General features: G+C 40.3%; 1 protein-coding gene across 3 annotated transcripts in view; it reads left to right on the plus strand.

Moving 5' to 3' along the window:
• The window catches only part of B3GNT2 (UDP-GlcNAc:betaGal beta-1,3-N-acetylglucosaminyltransferase 2), a 40,327-nt gene extending 30,735 nt beyond the window's left edge, over positions 1-9,592 (plus strand). For 2 of the 3 annotated variants that reach the window (XM_044454153.1, XM_044454152.1), the window contains exon 2: positions 6,092-9,592. In XM_044454153.1, the coding sequence (XP_044310088.1) occupies positions 6,101-7,294 (1,194 nt within the window). In that variant the 5' untranslated portion in view covers positions 6,092-6,100 and the 3' untranslated portion in view covers positions 7,295-9,592. Of the gene's footprint in view, positions 1-3,272; positions 3,323-6,091 lie in introns of those variants that run through there. The other variant, XM_044454154.1, reaches the window with a different exon arrangement.
• The last annotated feature ends 9,137 nt before the right edge of the window (positions 9,593-18,729 follow it).

An 18,729-nucleotide genomic window follows, 5' to 3' on the forward strand; every position in this document is an offset into this window, starting at 1 on the left:
AGTCCAAGGTCGACTCAGTTTCTCCTGACGCTGTGGTCACTTCAAGGTCCGGCATCACCGGAAGAACCACACATCACGTTTGCTGAGCTGATGTCCAGACTTGTGAAAGCGTTGGAGATTGAAGTGAGCCAACAACCACAACCAGGGCCTAGTACTGACTGCTTCTACGATGTCGTACGAGAAGAACAATCGACCTCCATTACCTTGCCACTTATCACGACCCTCTGACAAGTGATGACCCAACCCTGGGATCTCCTGGTGCAGCCTCAACCGACTTCTAGAAAATATGAGGCGATGTACAGAGTCCGTGAAGGAGACATTCCATTCCTCCTCCACCACCCCAAACCAAATTCAGTGGTGGAGGAATCATCCCAAGGTCGGGAGGCACGGGGCCACACAACGCCCCGGGACAAAGAGGGCAGAGAGATCAACTCCCTTGCGCACTGGGTCTATGCAGCTTCAGGACTGGGCCTGAGAATATCAAATTATGAGGCAACTCTAGCGCGCTATCAATATTTTATAATGCAGTGCCTAGACAACATCATCACCGCCCTTCCTGATAATCAAGGCGATTTGGCGAGGGTGTTCATCAAAGAAGCGATGCAGGTTGCCGTACAACAATTACCCACAGCCGGACACCACGTAAATACTGACTCGAGGGCTCTCGTTGGTGCCATCTCTCTCCGGAGACATGCATGGTTGCGTAACTGCAACTTTCTGGAAGAGATGAAGAGGAGAATTGAGGAGATGCCCTTTGATGGATCCGGCCTCTTTAACTCTAGAACTGATCACAAGTTGAAGAAGATCCATGAGTTGAGGATGATGGCCCGGCGCATGGAACTACAACTGCCCCCTCGACGTAAGTGGTCGTGGAACCGGCCTCAGTATAGGCAGCAATATCCACCCCGCCAACAGCCATACCATCGCCAGCAGCGACGCAAACAACCACCCCAGCATTTCCAACAAGGCCTCCGTCGCTTTGATAGAGATAACGCCAGCGTTGATGGGGCAGCCCAGAGAGCCTTGGCTATGAGGTGGCTTACAAATGCAATAAATATATAATAAAAATAATAACTTGCTATCCATGACAGTTCTGCTAAGCTCTTGCAAATTCTAGGCTGTGTCTTCCTTTATGGAGTCAATTCATATTTGGTCTTTTCTTCTTCTGCCTTCAACTTTCCCTAGCATAATTGCTTCTTCAGAGAGTCTTGCCTTCTCATGATGTGTCCAAACTATGACAGTCTCAGTTTTGTCAGTTTTGCTTCTAGGGAAAGCTCTGACTTGATTTGATCTAGGAGTCACTTGTTCAACTTGCTGTTAGTACAGTTTTTTTTGTAGAGATCTCTTCTAGCAGCGTGTTTCAAATGCATCAAACAATGCATTTGCGTTGCTAATAGTAAAATCGTGTAATTCTTGTATAGTTACGATTTTTGTTTTCTTAATATTCAGCTGCAGTCATGATTTTGAACTTTCTTCTTTCACAATGATCAGGAGTCATTTCAGGTCGTTGCTGCTTTTTGCCAATAGTATGTCATCAGCTGCATATCTTAAAAGATTATTGTTTCTTCTACCAATTTTTACTCCTTCCTCTGATTCTAATCCATCTTTGCTTATGATAAGTTCTCCATATAGATTGAACAGATAGGAAGATAAAATACACATTTTTCTGACACCTTTGCCCACAGGAAACCATTCTGTTTCTCCATATTTTGCCCTAGCAGTAGCTTCTTGTCCGTGACACAGGATGATCATGTGCTGAGGCATGCCTATTTCTTTCAGGACCATACATTGCTGTTTGTGTACTGGACAAAGGCTCTCCTGTAGTCTATAAAACATAGACAGATCTTCTTTTGAAATTATTTGGTGTGCTCTAGTAGGCAGCATATATTTACAATATGATCTCAAGTGGCTCTTCCTTTTCAGAATTCAACTTGAACACCAGCCATTTCTCATTCTGTATAAGGTAAAAATCTTCATTGCAACACCTTAAGCATACTTAAGGTCCTACGGTTGCTGTACTGTTTTGCATCTCCTTTCCTGGTGATTGGAATGTATAGTGAACATTTCCAGTCTGTGGACCATTGTTTGTTTTTCATGATTTTTGGCATATTGGTACGATTTGAACCACTTCTGTCTCTGCATAGTTCCATTAGTATCCTGTCTACCTTGAGTCATTTGTTCCTTCCAAGTGCTTTCAAAGCAGCCTTTACTTTGTTTTCTAATATTGTAGGCTCTTCTTCATAGGACTCATCTTTGAAGTAGTCTGTCAGTCTGTTGTTCTTCTATATATTTTTTTCTTCACCATCTCTTTATTTTCTCCTTGTCAGATAATGTATCCCCCGGTTTGTCTTTCAGCATTCCTAATCTATGTTTGAATGTTCCTTACATCTTCTGGAAGAGGGTTGTTGTTTTTTCTCTTTTATTGTTCTCTATCTTTTCACTGCACTTTGTAATAGTTCTTCTTGTCTCTACATGATAGTTACTGAAAAGTTACATTCAGGATTCTAACTCTCTTTTTCTCACATTTTGCTTTTGCTTGCGTGTCTTTAACAACTCTGACTGGTTCTTCTCCATCTTGGCATTTTCTTTCTTTTTGACACAAAGATTGTCTTTTGGCATTCTTCCCTAATAATGTCTCTGGTTTCAGTCCACAGTTTTTCTGGCTTGTGGTCAATTGAGTTGAGTAATGCAAGTCTGTTTTTTATGTGGACTTTAAATTCCTCAGGGATGTTATTTAAGTTGTATTTTGGGACTAGGCTTCTGTTAGTGATCTTTTTCATCTTTACTCTGATTTTTGGTAGGGTTAGGATTATGTATTTATTTTGATAGGTTTTCCACAAATTCTGTCTGATACTGTTTGTTTAGACTTTGCATTATAACCTCTTATTGCCTGTGCTACATCTTGCTTTAGTATTAGAGCCACTCCATTTCTTCTGAGTTTTTCATACTGGAGTAAAGCACTTTGTGTTTGTCTGCTTGAAAATGCCCCATTCCAGTACACTTCAGTTCACTCACACCAGCTACTGTATATTCAGCCACTCTATTTCCTGCTTCACGGTTTCCAATTTGTCTTGATTCATACCTATTGTGTTCCATGCTTCAATTGTATATGTTGTGCAGCATCAGACTTCCCTTTCAGCTCTGTGCATGTCAGCTACTAAGACTTCCTTTTGGCTTTGATATAGTTCGCATAATTAGCAACAGTACTATTTGTACTTGTCCTTTGCTCTTCCCCAGTAGGTTGTTGAGTGCCTTCTAACCTGGGGATACCTGGCACTATCTCTTGTTTCATTTTGGATTGTTTAATCATCTGGTTTTCAAGGTAGGAACTGTTTACATTGCCTTCTTCTGTGCAGTAATAACCAAAGTTAGTTTGAGTGTCACTGCAGTTGTCTGTAAAAGATCCGCCAGTGTTACTTTCAATTACTGTTGCTGCCCGGTAGCTGCACTGCAGAAGTTTCTTCACCCCCATCACCCTTGAAGAGAAACGTTCTCTCCTGCTGATGGGACCATTACTCCTGAAGAGGTCAGATGCATCTTAGTCTGGTGTCTCTGCTTTCACCAGCCTAGTGAGAGGGTCTGGCCTCCTAGCTGCATTGCCCTTGGCTGCTTTGACACTGTCAAACCCCCACACAACATTAAGGGAGGGTGAGCCCTTTTAAATACTTTAAATAGTCACTTGCCTAATTGTCTGTGGAAAGGATTGCCATCAGAGAGGGGTGTTTATATAGAAGTGAGTTACTTTTTAGCTTCAATTAAAGGCATATGTAGGTTTGGATGGACTAGTAGCTTCAGTGGGCTTACTTATAAGAGTGCTTACAAGAGTGCTTCAAGTTTTGAGATACAGCTGGTGTGGGACTAATGTGAAGGGCATTCCCCTTTTCCTAGGTAATCCCAAAAGCCTTTCCTGAGGGTCCCTCAGCCATTTCTAAAGATCCAATATAATTGAGTAAAAGCTGCTTACACATGTGATGTTCAAACTCTTCACCTTGTGCTGGTCCATTCCATTATAAGATTGTTCACCCTTGCTTAATAAAAGGTCCCAATCCCATTACATCTTTTCTTAGGAAGATATTGATCATCCAGCAACCTCAGACTTGTTGCTAAGAAGGTAGCTTTTAATATACTTTCTGACGTGGTTATTGGCCTTAATAGAAATTTGGCCCAGACATCCAACCAATTGCTTCTCTATTTGTTAATCACCTGATGATGCATTTCCTACCTGCCTTTGGGTTCTTTTTTCTATTTGTGTCTTTCTGCGTTTCTCTCTGCCAGTTCAACAGGAGTAATAGCTTGCTTGCTTATTTATTTATTTAGGATATTTGTATGCCGTCCTTTGCAAGAGCCTCAGGACGGCTTACACAAATAAAATGCAAATATCTAACATAACATAAATAAATTTCAGTTTATTTCAGTTAGCTTAGAAGGTGAAGATAGTCAGCTTGTTTTGCTTGCCTGTTTCTTTCCTGATTGATAGTAGCAATAATGAGACCAAAAACTACATAAGTGAAAGGGTAGATTGACAGATCCTCTTCAATAGGAATAGTCCCACCTCCAGGATGTTAAACATTACTCTTGCCCATCCCCTTCAGGCCTGTGAGTAAAAATTGCCACCTAGCCTGGATCATGCAGTAGAACCGGTATTGCTACTTCAAACAAAGTGTTTGTTGCCATCATGTGTTCCGTGTTGTAAAATGCCACAAATGTATCTTGAGGCACCCATGTTTCCCTTCTGATTTGCTAACATTGCTGTGGCTCACCTAAAAGCAAGTGGGCAAATTTTGACATCATTTAATTATCACACTTCTATTCTTCCTCCACCAAAGACTTGGGATGGTTTCTGCCCTCGCCCTTTTATCTTTGCAACATCAGCCGGAATGTATGTTAGGCAGAGAAAGCATGACTAGTCCAAGATCACCTACTGAGTTCCATGGCTTGAGTGGAGATCTGAACCCATAACTTTCTGGTTGTTATCTTGATGCTGTGCACTGTGCTACACTGATTCTACTCTGGACTTCATAAGAATTCTATCACAGTTTTAGGGAAAGGCCTTTGCTTATGGCAAATAGCTTTCTTCTTGAATGGTAATATATGTAACTGTGAATAAGAGTGGGTAGCAATAATTCCTTATCTGCTACATTAGACTCCAATGTACATAGTCAGGTGTTTTTATGAAAGGACATCTTGAAATTTGTATGTGTATGTGTGTGTGTGTGGGTAAAAATGCATCAGAATTCTGTACCATACAAACTTGTTTGAATAGGCTCTATGTACTGTACATTACATTTTATTAAAGTAGTTAGACACTACTTTTTTCCTAGCTTGAGCTTGGAGTTATTGAAAAGCCTGAATAAAATCAGTATTGTTAGATCCTCCAACTATGTAAATGATGCCTCATAAAACCCACTCTTTTTTTCAAACATTCCCTTCCATGTGATGGGAGAAGAAAATTGATCAAAGGAGCTGACCAGTCACTAAGTGACAAGAGGTATGAGGAAAGGGCAGGCTGTGAGTGATTTTCAAACTTTAACACATGGTGAGATTCTACTGTAAGGGAACTTCATAGATGCTCTGAAATCCTAACTGCTACATTGTCATTAATTCCTGATAGCTTTTAAAGTAATGTCTGCAATGAAAACTTCTGGTAGTGCTATAGAAATAAAATCAAATAGTACTTTTTATTACCTGCTTAGATTTTTTAATCATTTGTTGGTTCATAATCATTTGGTTAATTGGTTGTTTTTCCATACTGTTCCCTTTTTTAAAGAAAATACAGATTGGATAACAATAGCACTGGTTAAATAAGCATTATATTAATGCTTATATAAAACTGTTAGGCGGTAGCGTGTTCTTTTACTTGGACATGAGTTTGTTTCCTGCAGTGATGTGTCTGTAGAGGTCTTGATTCACTTTTTAATGCTGTCTTCCATTGTGCATTTTGAAATCTTTATTCAAAATGGTTGCTATATGAAATTCGTATGCTAGTGTATTTTCTGTTTAATATTTGGTGACCTTTATGTAAAAAAATCCAAATAACACCTTGCTATATGATTATATTTCCTTCTATTTTAATAGCTCCTTTTTTTTCCAGATATGAGACATGAGTGTTGGACGCAGAAGATTAAAGTTGCTGGGAATTCTAATGATGGTAAACTTATTCATATATGTGATTGTGGAAGTCTCCAAGAACAGTGGCCAAGGAAAGAATTCAAAGAAACGTGTTATACTGTCTGACAGCAAATTTTGGAGGAAGTATACTGCTCACAAGGCATATTGGAATAAACAGCAGCAGAAGTTGGAACGCTTATACAATCCTGTTTTTGCATTGCTTTTCAATATGACAGTGGAAGAAAGGTTAGCTGCTAATAGTAACTTTTCAAACTCCTGTGATCCTGACCCCTATGTAGTTTCAGAAATTAATGACTATGAAAACTTGCCAGATAGATTTAAAGACTTCTTGCTTTACTTGAGGTGTAGAAATTATTCATTACTAATGGACCAACCACAAAAGTGCAAACATAAACCTTTCCTCCTTCTGGCTATTAAATCGCTGATACCACATTTTGATAGAAGGCAAGCAATCAGGGAGTCTTGGGGAAAAGAAATAAAATCAGGAGACACAACTATTATGAGGGTCTTTCTGTTGGGCCAGACCCCTTCAGAGGACCACTATCCTGATCTCTCAGATATGTTGAAATTTGAGAGTGAAACCCACCAAGACATTCTTCTGTGGAACTACAGAGATACTTTCTTCAATTTGACCCTGAAAGAGGTACTATTTTTAAAATGGGTCAGTAATACCTGTCCAGAAGCCCAGTTTATTTTTAAGGGTGATGATGATGTTTTTGTGAATACCCATCAGATCCTGGATTACTTGAAGAGTTTAACCAAGGAAAAAGCCAAAGACTTGTTCATAGGTGATGTTATCCAAGATGCTGGACCTCATCGTGATAAGAAACTGAAATACTATATCCCAGAAAGTATTTATGAAGGTTCTTATCCTCCATATGCAGGAGGTGGTGGGTTTCTCTATTCTGGTGATCTAGCATTAAGGTTAACCAACATATCTGACCAAGTTCTTCTCTATCCAATTGATGATGTTTATATTGGAATGTGCCTTCAGAAACTTGGACTTGCTCCTGAAAAACACAAAGGATTCAAGACCTTTGATATTGATGAGAAACACAGGAATAATATTTGTTCCTACACAAACCTAATCTTAGTCCACAGCAGGAAACCTCAAGAAATGATTAAGATATGGACAAATTTACAAGATCCACATTTAAGTTGTTAAGTACTTGTGTGCCCCAAAGTTATTTCTAAACTTAAATTTTGTAGCTAAATGTTTAGTATATGGTTTTCATTTGATGGCTTGTTTTGTAGACCAAAATTACCTACAAAGAGTTCGTCCAGTACTTCTAAACGTGAGGTTACATTTAAAGCAATGCACATTGTGAGGATATTCCACGAAGATATCCTAATCTTTTACCATGTGTACTCAGTGCTTTCATATGATAAAATACTGAAAAATACAGCCATCAGATGTTGTGATTAAACTAATCATTAATGAAATGACTAGTTAGTCCTGAGATATTGGAAGAACTTGGCTGTTTTGTAGAGCTACTAATTCTTTGTGGTGGTAGGATCCATACATTCTTTGACTTCTTTCCCTAGGATGATGTATCTTGGATACTCATCGTAGGTCAAGTTCAGGAAATAATTTCAGCATAAATGTGATGAATAATGCTCTGATTCTTGAAAAATTATTTTTTGTAACTCCTTTTTATCCACTCTCATCCACCCACTGGTTATCTCACCGCTTAACAGTATTTAGTTAAATGTGATGGAGACATCTGTGCAGTTATATCGTGGCAGTGCATGTAAAAGTTCACATGTCATTTGTCTCTCTGTATCATGTCTCTGAGAAATGATACAGCTTAAATCTTGAGATGTTATTTGGGAAGTTAAGTATTTCTTTGTATCAAGCTTAGCTAAAGGCCAAACATTTTATACTTTTAAACTGGCACCAGAGCTACACAGTCTCCTTAACATTTGCTAAGTTTCATGTCTTTTATATTGATGAAAAAGTCAGACAACTTGACTGATTAAATTGAACTGATATGCGAAACATTGGTTAGATTAATTCATTCAGAACAGATTGGACCTCTTCCATAGGTTAGACTTCACTTGAAGATGTTGTAATTATTAAGTGAACCTTACAATTGTAAAGAGTACCTCAAGGGAATAGTTCCTAAAATACTAGAATTCCTACCTGCCATATTGTCATCTATCTTATATGAAACAATTACTCAAAACAGTGACTGCTGTCTTATGTAGAAGTGCCTGTATTTATTGTTCAGATTGAAGACCAAAACATTTTCTTAAATATATTTAAGAAACATTTGTATAGTGTTGTCAGTCATATTTAAATAGAGTACACTATTTTAAATGTGTTGAAATATCAGATGTTAAATAAAGTTAATTGTTCGTGAATTTGAAAAAGTGATTTGTGTACATCCCAATGTTTGTGTAATATTTCCCAAAAATGCTAAATAATTCACTCTATAGCAATCACTAGGTGACCAGTTTTCAAGAGCAAGTTGGAACTTTGATTTACTAGAATACTATTGTAGCTCATGCTGTCATTTGTTGCATGAGTTTCAAAGTCTATAAAATTGTACAGTACTTCTGTCCATCTGTAGATCATATCATTGTACTGCTTACATAAGCACGCTGTGATCAGAGTAGAGCTTTGGTGACATTTTACACTGGAAAAACCCTTCTCTTTCTGCTGAGTACAGCGGTGCTGCCCAAGAACTCGCATTGTCTTGAGGCAGAGGAAGGGTAATGAAATTAGGAAATGCCCATTCCAGTGGGAAAGAGCTGCCAAAGAGACCTGCAAATGACAGCCTTGGAGAAGGCTGATGTAGGCTAGATTAGATCAGTGCCGGTCTTCACATGCATGCAAGTAACTTAGGATGGAAGCACACCAGAAAAAGCTCATCCTAATAGATTGAGTTATAATGCTAGTTCTTAGAATATTTCATGTTGGTGATCAAATTGCATGCTTCAGCTAACTTGGAAAATGTCCCACACTTTGTTTTCTCAGGCTGCAATCCTATACTCAGTGAAACTTACCTCTGAGTAAATATAGATGGCAGGTGCGGGCAATTTATGGCACTCTAAATGTTTCAGCCTACAACACCCATCAGCCCTCAATATTGGCCAAGCCTACTGTGACTGATTCAGGTTGAAGGCTAAAATATCTGGAGCACTACAAGGTACCCACCATTGATATATAGGTTTGCACTTTGAGACTGCTATTTGGTGCACACTTACCTTAGAGTAAGGCTTAGTGATAGCAGTGAAACCTACATTTACAGTTGTGCAAACATGCATACGATTGTGGTGTAAATCTACTTACCTAGCTTTCTTGATTGTTTGAGCTTCCATTTTCTGTATCCAATTTTACTGCTTTTCTCTGCTATTTATTGCATCTCCAACAGTCATGTTATCTAAATTTTATGAGGAGATAAAAATGAAGTTTTTTTCACTCTATTTTTGTAAATGTAATAAAATGCCCTTGAATTTCTTCAGTGTTTTAATACTTTGACTCCCTGCAATCAACTTGTTCTTCATATGTAATAGCAATTTATATGCCATTTAATCAGTTTAGGTTATGGTATCTCACATATTTCAGTGGAAACTAATTGTGACTAATTTAATGTGGATCAAACATGTCATTATCCATTTCTGAAGTGGTAGAGGGAGCTGTCCTACGTATGACTTCCACTTAGCTGGATGGAAACCTCTGATTTCGAAGGCTTCTGAGCATCCAGTACCCTGCAAAGCTGCTGCCAGTAGGGCAGGAGGAGTGAGGCAAGCAATTTTCACCTCCGTCCGCTTTTGTTGTTCTTTTCCTCTAGCAAAGGAGTGCTGACAGGTATGGGGCTGGGCCCAGAGCTGGAGAGGCCACAGGATCCTTTTTAATCTGCCCTCTGTCCTCTTCTCTGTCCACTGCAGCGCTTTCTTTCACACTTTTTTTTCTTTTTCACTTCTTTTGAGGGCCTCCAGTGTCATTTTTATGACCTCTTACTGCAGGTGTTCATTTTGCAGCACCTGTGAGGGGCCAGGGGGACCAATTGGATTCCAGAGCCCCCTTTCCATGGTTATTCCAAGGTCTATGGCCTTGGAGAAGGGACTCCAAAGAAGCCTATGATACCTGGAATGCTCTCCAAGGACCATAGGATTACTGTCTGAACTGGAAGATACTATACAACCATACATTTGGAGACTAACCATGGCCAAGGCATTCACTATAATATTACAGACACTGAGAAAGGTAGAGGAGCAGGGGATTTTTGAAATATGCAGTTGAAATGGAAAATAACCAGAGTAAAATGTCAAATGAGGTACAATTTGAAAACGTTGCTGTCTTCAGTCTTTTTCAAATGCAAGCATTTCTGTTCCTTTGGGATGAACTCTGATCCCATGGTTTTCTGGCACAGTGAAACAGGATTTCAGAATATTGCTATTTTGTTGCTTAAGTGATGGTGTTTAGTAGACTAAGGGCAGAATCCAATGTTGCCTGCTCATACAATGAGATTGTCCCCCACTTGCCTTTCTTCTACAGCTGCCCTCCCTCAACTGGAAGTGCCTCTGCCCTTTGGAGCAGTTTTTGAATGCTCATAATGCAGTGGGGAAGCACACTTCTCCTGGTTCTGTCACTAAACTAGTTCATTGGAATTCACTAGTGAGCAGTTATGCACATGTGAATTTTAATGGATGTTTTTGCATGAACGATACATTTCTTGCCCTCAGCAATGTATTTCAGTATTCGAGAAATCAGGCAGCATAGAGCAGTGTGTCTGGTTATTTGATGCACATTTGGCCATGCTCTACCGTTTGCTCTGCTGGATTGAACATCCAAGTGGCACTATAATTGCAGAGAAAAATTAAAACAAGCAAACAGTTCAGTAGGTCATTTTGTACATGGAACGTTTAAATGCAAGGTTCCTGCTGTTCTATTAGAGGGTAATATCTTTTGCTTTATCCCTCATACTGTGTGTGAAGGTATGTAAAACTCCCTTCCTTGGAGTCCCCCAATCGCTTTTTCCTTACCCAGACACCCATTTACCGATAGTTTTCCTCCTGCAGTCAAGTGATTGCTTATACCCACCTAAAAACTTGAGAACAGGTTCAGAATAAAGTAAGTGGAATAAGAACACTTATGTTTCAATGTATTTTGTATTTATAGAAGTCTTAATGCAAAACATCTTTTGTGATGGCTCCTGTATTGAAAACAGATGTTTTTAAGGCCACTTCAACCACATTCCATGTATAGCTGGGTTCTTTGTGTGTGAATTGCTGGGGATGAGGGGATATAACTGTACATTTCTCTTCAGCACATAAAGTGTAGTGAAAGAAAGTGGTGGACTTGAAACTTCGTAGATAATCAACTGAAGGTGTTGTTAATCCACAAAGCTCAGTGGATGGCCATGAGCAAAACCAAGTTAATCCCCCCTCTCAGGTAGGTTATCGTTATAGACTTGAATAATTATGTATCATGCCCTGACCCACTTGTGGAAGAAGGGTATGATACTAATGTGGCAAAAGAAATAAATGGTAAACAGATATCAACAGGCTTCCGATAGATCAAATTCATGTAACAAAATTCAGAACTAGGTTGCCTATAACAACTGCTCCCAGCAGAAAACAGATGCACAAAAGCTGGAGACATTCCAAGCCGACTGTGCCTGTACAAAAGACTGCCTCCCTCCTCAACTGATCTCATGGAGGATGCCGCCACCTTCACCTTTGGGACATCCTCGTGTTCATTACCTGCCCTTTCAAATGTGACTCTGGACCAAAAGCTTGAGACTGATCCTTTGGCACCTATGATTGACAGGGAGTCAAACAGACCAAATCCTGTTCTACAACTACGTGGGCCTCAAATTCAAAAATACAGACGGAAAAAAACCTGATGGAATCCACACTGAATCTCTATTACAAGGAGCCAGGCCTCTAACTACAATTGCTTCCATGCCCACCAGCACCAGTGCTGAGAAATTTTGATTCCTGGATAAACACAACTCTCACAACAACTTCCACTGCCTGGGCGCCATCTCCAGGGGGAAGTTCCTGCAACTGTTCTCCATGGGACACCACTGCTCCCCATGTTGCCAGTCCACTCACAGGTAACAGTCTCCACAGTACTGCTGAGCATCTTTGACACCATCAGCTGCCACAGGGAGTTTTCTCCAGCACAGACGTGAGAAATTACTGAGCTCACTACTGCTTTACCAGCCTCTATTATTATGAAAACTGTTTGCAGTGGTACAAAGATGATAAGCTCTCAGTTTAGTAGTATTGGCAGCGGCACCTTCCTCATGCAGGGCCTGCTTATTCACACATGGTTTGCAACCCCAGCTATCATAAAACTTGTTCCAAAAGGTCTGGACCAGCCTACCTTCAGCCACCACTCTCAGACAACGTATTTCAGAATGTCCTTAAGAAACTTCTAGACACTTCCCCTACCCAGCACAGTCTCTCTCTATTGTCAGCCTTCTCAACTTTCTGACAAACACCTGTCAGTGAACTGGGTCAGCACAAGGAAGGTGAACATTCTGCAGGCACAGAGCCTTTATTTAATAATCTATAGCTAAGGAATTTTGGTGGGAACTCTCCCTAACAGTCTTAGAATGTATGTCCTTAGCTAGTTTCTACTCATTTCCTCAGTTCCTCTTCCATCACTATTGCGGTTGCCTCATGGAAGCTTCTTCGTGTCCATTGGACTGTGATTTCTCTATCTGCGGAGGACATCATCTGATTTTAAAAATCCCAGTGCCACTGACAGATGGTTTCTTCAATTTCCTTCCATTGCTTTGTTTTCTCTCTTCTAATCCCCACTTTGGTTCTTGTTTGTCATCCTTTTTTTTCCTGTGTAAGAATCTTCCTGTGTAAGAATCTGACTCCTGGGTCCTTGCCATTGTCCAGGTAGATTACAGGATCCTCCACCTTTGGGAGTGCTCTACACCACTGCCCCTTTGCCCATGTTGGATTCAGACATAGATTCCATCCTCACAAGGAGGGTGATACTACTGATCCCATCACACCAGCTGCAGAATGGTTTCTTTCCCAGATACTTCATGGTGCTGAAACAGAATGGAGGACTTCAATGAATTCTGGACCTTAGGGGTCTCAGTTCCTTCCTCACATCATGGAAGCTTTGCATGAACACATTAATGTTCATCCTTCCGTTGCTACATGGGGGAGATTGGTTTGCTTCCATGGACTTAAAAGATGTACACACATTGTGGTTGAGCACCCTCACTAGCATTGCTTAAACTTTATCACCAGTACAAGTGCCTACCCATTTGGACTCGCATAGACCCCAGAGTATTCAGTGCCTCTGAATTTGAATGACTGGCTACTGGTGGCCACGAGAAGATAGAACATAGAAACATAGAAACAAGGCAAGTCAGAAGGGGTCTCCTGGGCCATCTAGTCTGATCTCCGGCTCCAGCCGGCTTGACTCACGACATGCCCATCATGCGCATGTCTAGCCTATCTATGAACACCCTCACCAATGGGACCTCAACCACCTCCCGTGGAAGCCCATTCTATACCCTCAGGATCCTAACTGTCAGAAAGTGCTTCCTGGCATCTAAATGGAACCTTGGTTCCCTGAGCTTTGCTCTGTTTGCTCCTGCCTTCCTCTGCAGGGGAGAACAGGTCTCTACCCACCTCCGTGTGACATCCCTTCACATACATCCCTTCACAAGTTGCCAACAGATCCCCTCTGAGTCTCCTCTTCTCCAGACTGAAGAGACTCAGTTTCCTCAGTCTCGCCTCATACCCTATCCCCTGCAAACCGGCTACCAACCTGGTGGCTCTACGCTGCACTGACTCTAACCTGGCTATATCCATCCTGTAATGAGGGGCCCAAAACTGAGCACAATATTCCAGTTGCGGGCGTACCAGAGTCGTATAGAGTGGTAGTAATACCTCTCCTGATCTAGAAGCCACACTTCTGGCTATGCAACCAAGGGTGGCATTCGCTGTCTTGACCACCGCATCACACTGCTGACTCATGTTCAGCCTGCAGTCAACCAGCACCCTGAGGTCCCTTTCACAAGTGTTGCTCTCCAGGCACTTGCCCCCTAACCTGTACTTACGACACCTATTCCTATGCCCCAAGTGCAAGACCTTGCACTTATCCACATTGAATGCCATCCTGTTGTACCTGCTCCTCAGTTGTGGCCACTGCCCCGGTTTTAGCATCATCTGCAAATTTAATCAGACTGTTCACCCCTTCTTCCATGTCATTGAAGAAAAGATTAAACAGGAGACAGATTTATTACAGGGCCAATGGAAGTAGGAACTATATCTTCCTTCTGTGGTAGAACTGGCAAAGGAAAGGGCATACCACAAAACTAGAGTAGTTTAATGAGTGGACCTGGGTCACAACAAAAAATGTACTGTAGTCTTACATATGAAGGATCACCAAAACACTCTGCAAAAGTATGTATACATATTGGCATTTAATGAAAGATTTGCTAGGTTTCCATGGGAAGCAGGAATTTACAGGGCTGGCTGGTACACAGTGACATTCAACCACAGTTAAAGCCAGCACACCCTGTCCTTCCTAACACAGTGGCATCATTCTTGTGGACACTGCATCCACATTTTGTGGGAGATGCCGGAGCTTTATGTACACAAACGGGACATTGATACATGAGCTCAAACCATGTTCTGCCCGCAGTAGTGCACTTGTGGTCCATGCAATTAAATGCCCTTGTAATAAAATAAAAATGGTTCAGGCACAAAGACCACTTCAGAAATCTCTGCGTGAACATTGCAGCACAATATGGAATGGCAGTAAAGGTTGCTGTAGTTAATTATTTTCTACAAGCACATGATTCTGCAGATGAGCTCATCTTTGGGGTCATAGAGAAATTGCGCTACCCAACAACAAATGGCTTCTACAAATACAACAGTTTGGGATTTTAAAGCTTAACAGTGTTTCTCCCAAGGGACTGAACAAAGCTATGGAATATTTGTTGTTGTAAACTTGATAACCACCCTTTTAGCATCAGTAACAAGGCAGAGGTGAACTTTCTCTTCATATTAATTATTATGGTGTGCCTCTTGTAGCCACTTACTGTCAGGACAGCCCACTCACATATTACTCATGAGTAGATGCAACCTTTTCAGTTTAACAAACAGATGACTATCATGTGATTTTATGGGCAATGAATACAACCCCTTTCTAGTGGGGGCAATAGGACTGCACAATTCACTCATGCACTTGAGTATAACAAATGGCATGGGAAGCTTGGGATCCGATGGCAGCGCTGTCTTGCAGAGTCATATCCTGTGTTGGGATTTTTCATCTTTCCTCCTTGTTTTGTTTTCTTCTATGTATGTTCAATAGAGCATTTTATCAGCTGAAGGCAAAGTTAAAGAATAATGATTTTTGCTAAGGAGAACAATGTTTCTCGTGATTTTAAAAACAGGAGCAATGCCCTGTAGGGAGAATGTGGAAGTGGTTTATAATGAAAAGGGCAACATGTTGACTAAAATTTCATAAGAATTCTTATACAATTCAAGAGAATTGTTATGCATTGGTGGAACAGTGAAAGAGCAACATAACTTACACTGTGAGAAATCTCGTTATTAAAGACTACCTCATGGAATGCCATTCCCTGTCGATTTTTTTGAAGATGTCCTATTTTAACAGTGCCAAAAATGTAATGGCATTAATGCTGCTTTGGTTATAATTTTATATAAATTCTATTATATGTTGTTAACATGTCTATGTAATATGAATGATCTAAAATCAAGTATAGAGTTTGTAGGGGATTGGTTTTTATCTGTTATTAAATAATCATAATTATTAGAAAACAGCAGCTATGCTTTATCTTGTTAATCTAATATGCATTGTAGTTAAATAAGTGAAAGTTTTCTTCCTTCAGCTGCATATTTATATATAATATGAATCTTTAATTTTTCTCCATTTCTTACCTTGATGATTTTAATAATGTATACATTTTATATTGTAAATGATTTTAATATACATGTTAGCCTGTTAATGTTTTTTTAATTAGCAATATGTTGCATAAATGTTAATAATTCTTCTTTGGTTTTAGTTGTTTCCATGTGCTTAGGGTAACACAAATTAAGAGTAAAATATGTTTATTATAATTAGATGTGCTACATTGAATTATATCAAATAATCAGAATGTTATATGGTTGCATTTTTTTTCTGTAGCCCATGAAAAAAGAAATCTACAAAAAGACATGGGACAATTTTTTGCCTTGGCAATTGGGACTTTTTTTTAACTTTTACTTTCCCCCCACATCACTTTTTCCTTGAACAAGAAGAGTGGCAGGTGGGACCTAGGCCCCACTTAACTGGTTAGGAATTCAGATTTTGGATTGGTGCATCTCTAAGGATACTTCACTTCTCATAGCAGGAACCTGACCGCTTCCGTGCAGTAGCTTCCATTGAGCTGCTCTTTGCTGACTTCCCACAAATGGAAGCCACACCCAATAATCTTGGATTCCATATTCCTGAAGTGAAGTTACAACAGTTAATCTCTTTGCATCCAAAACAATATGGTGTGCCCCAGCTTCTGTAGCAGAGTCAGAGTAAGTGGGAATTCAGTGGGAGACACTGTCCTACTTTAATAGATGTAGGACCCATGTTCCACCTCTTCATTCTTTTCCCCTCATTACCCAAGGGCTGATGTATCTTGAGTTGTACTCTAGAGACAGGATTCTCATCAAGGTAGGCAAGGCAGGTTTGGTTTGACCAGCTTCTTTGCTTCACTAAATGGATATTTCTTTATCCACTGACAATGTTGAACCTACTCACTTGGGACTGAAGTAGGAGCTGACACAGAATTCAACATCCATATCTAAGGTCCCTTCACCTTACAGCATGGAGAAGACTCAACAGTATACATTCTCCACCAGGTTCAAGAAATCTTCACAATCTTTCATAAACCTTCCATTGTGACTCCTGTGCAATGAAGTAGAAAAAGTTCCAGATCTTTGCTAATACAACAAAATTTGGCCTCCTGTGATATACTAGTCATTCTGGATTCCTTGTATTGCTAAAAATGAAGGACCTAACCTATTCCTCCATCAGAGGATACCTAGCAGCAATTTCAGCCTGCTAATATACCATGAATGAATTAACCATATTCTGCCATCTCTACATGGAATATTTCCTTAAGAGCCCCATTAACCTAAACATGCCATCCGCAGCCCTGACTCTTCCATGGAGTCTCTTCATACTTCTAACTGAATGAACTACTAAATCCCTCAAACTATGGCGGTCCTCTATCTTGTATCCATGAGGACCATGATCCTGTCCCCATTGCATCAGCTCTCAGACTTCTGAGCTCTATGTTCTATGTCATGACACTCCATTTCTTGACTTTCATAAAGCCAAGATAGTCTTCAGACTGAACTGGTCATTTTTACCTAAGGTTGTATCTCAGTTTCACTTAAGCCAGAACATAGGCCTGTTGGCTTCTTCCCTCAAGCAGACTCCCAACTGGAGACAAAACTCCATTTATGCAGCAAATATAGGACACCCACTTTTAAGCTGACAGAATATCATCTTTCAGAAAGACCACCCACATTTTTTGTTGGTCAGGACCCAGAAAGACCAACTGGTTTCATCATAATACCTGACAAAACAGATGGTATCAACTACCATCTACCTTACCAGCTACTTCATGTACTATCTCCTCTCCAGCTGAATGGTCACTCTACAAGGGCAGCAACTTTCTCAACTGTGTTGCTTGGAGGGTACCAATAGCTAAACTACTTGGGCTCAGCCACCCATTTTCATCAAGTCCTGCCATCTGGATGTTAGAGCCCAAAATGATGCTTTTCTCAGCAATACTGGAGGGTTTTTTTTCATCAATCCTTGTGTGACATCTTTCTCCACCAGTAAGTCTTTTAACTTTACAGTGACCCATATGTGTGAGTCAGAGAGAAAATGAATGACAGGTTGCTTACTTGTCACTGTGGTTCTTCAAGTGGTCATCGGTGAACCCATCCTCCTTCCCATTTTGATGCCTCACAATTTTCCTCCATTTTGGCAGATTTGGAATTTGACAGGAGCTGCCTCTGAAACATGTGCAGAAGAGAATGCTCCAAATGCTGTCTGCACAGGCATATAAAGCCATATGTGCAAATTCACAGGTGACTGCTTCAAGAGCTACAGTTCACATAATTATTTTTTATTATTATTACATTTTTATACTGCCTATAGCCAAAGCTCTCTAGGCAGTTGACAGCAATAGACTCATACACTCAAGTCACCCATCCCACTTCTGCCCAGGCCTGACCCTGCTTAGCTTCCAAGATTAGGCAGGATCAGGCACTTCAGGCTACATGGATACAAGCAAACTGTCATGTTAAGGGATTGCACAGATAAGTAAAAAATCTAAGTATTTATTTGAAAGCAAGCTAATGTTGCATCTTTTGGCATTCAGTGGCAATTCCAGATGCCATTTTGTTTCCAAAAAAGATTTTTCCAATTCTTTTTTGGGTACCCCCAAATTTCAAGGGGTGGCATAATGGGCTGAACTGGAGCTGCAAGACTTGCATGTTGCTTGGGGTCTGCATGCTGCCTGTTCCTGATTTATATGGACACAATCCTGAATAAAGTGACTTAATAGCCAAAGGGAGGGCAAACATCTTTGCTTC

Source organism: Varanus komodoensis, unplaced genomic scaffold, assembly GCF_004798865.1.
Source record: "Varanus komodoensis strain SLA01 unplaced genomic scaffold, ASM479886v1 scaffold7_3, whole genome shotgun sequence".
Lineage (NCBI taxonomy): Eukaryota > Metazoa > Chordata > Lepidosauria > Squamata > Varanidae > Varanus > Varanus komodoensis.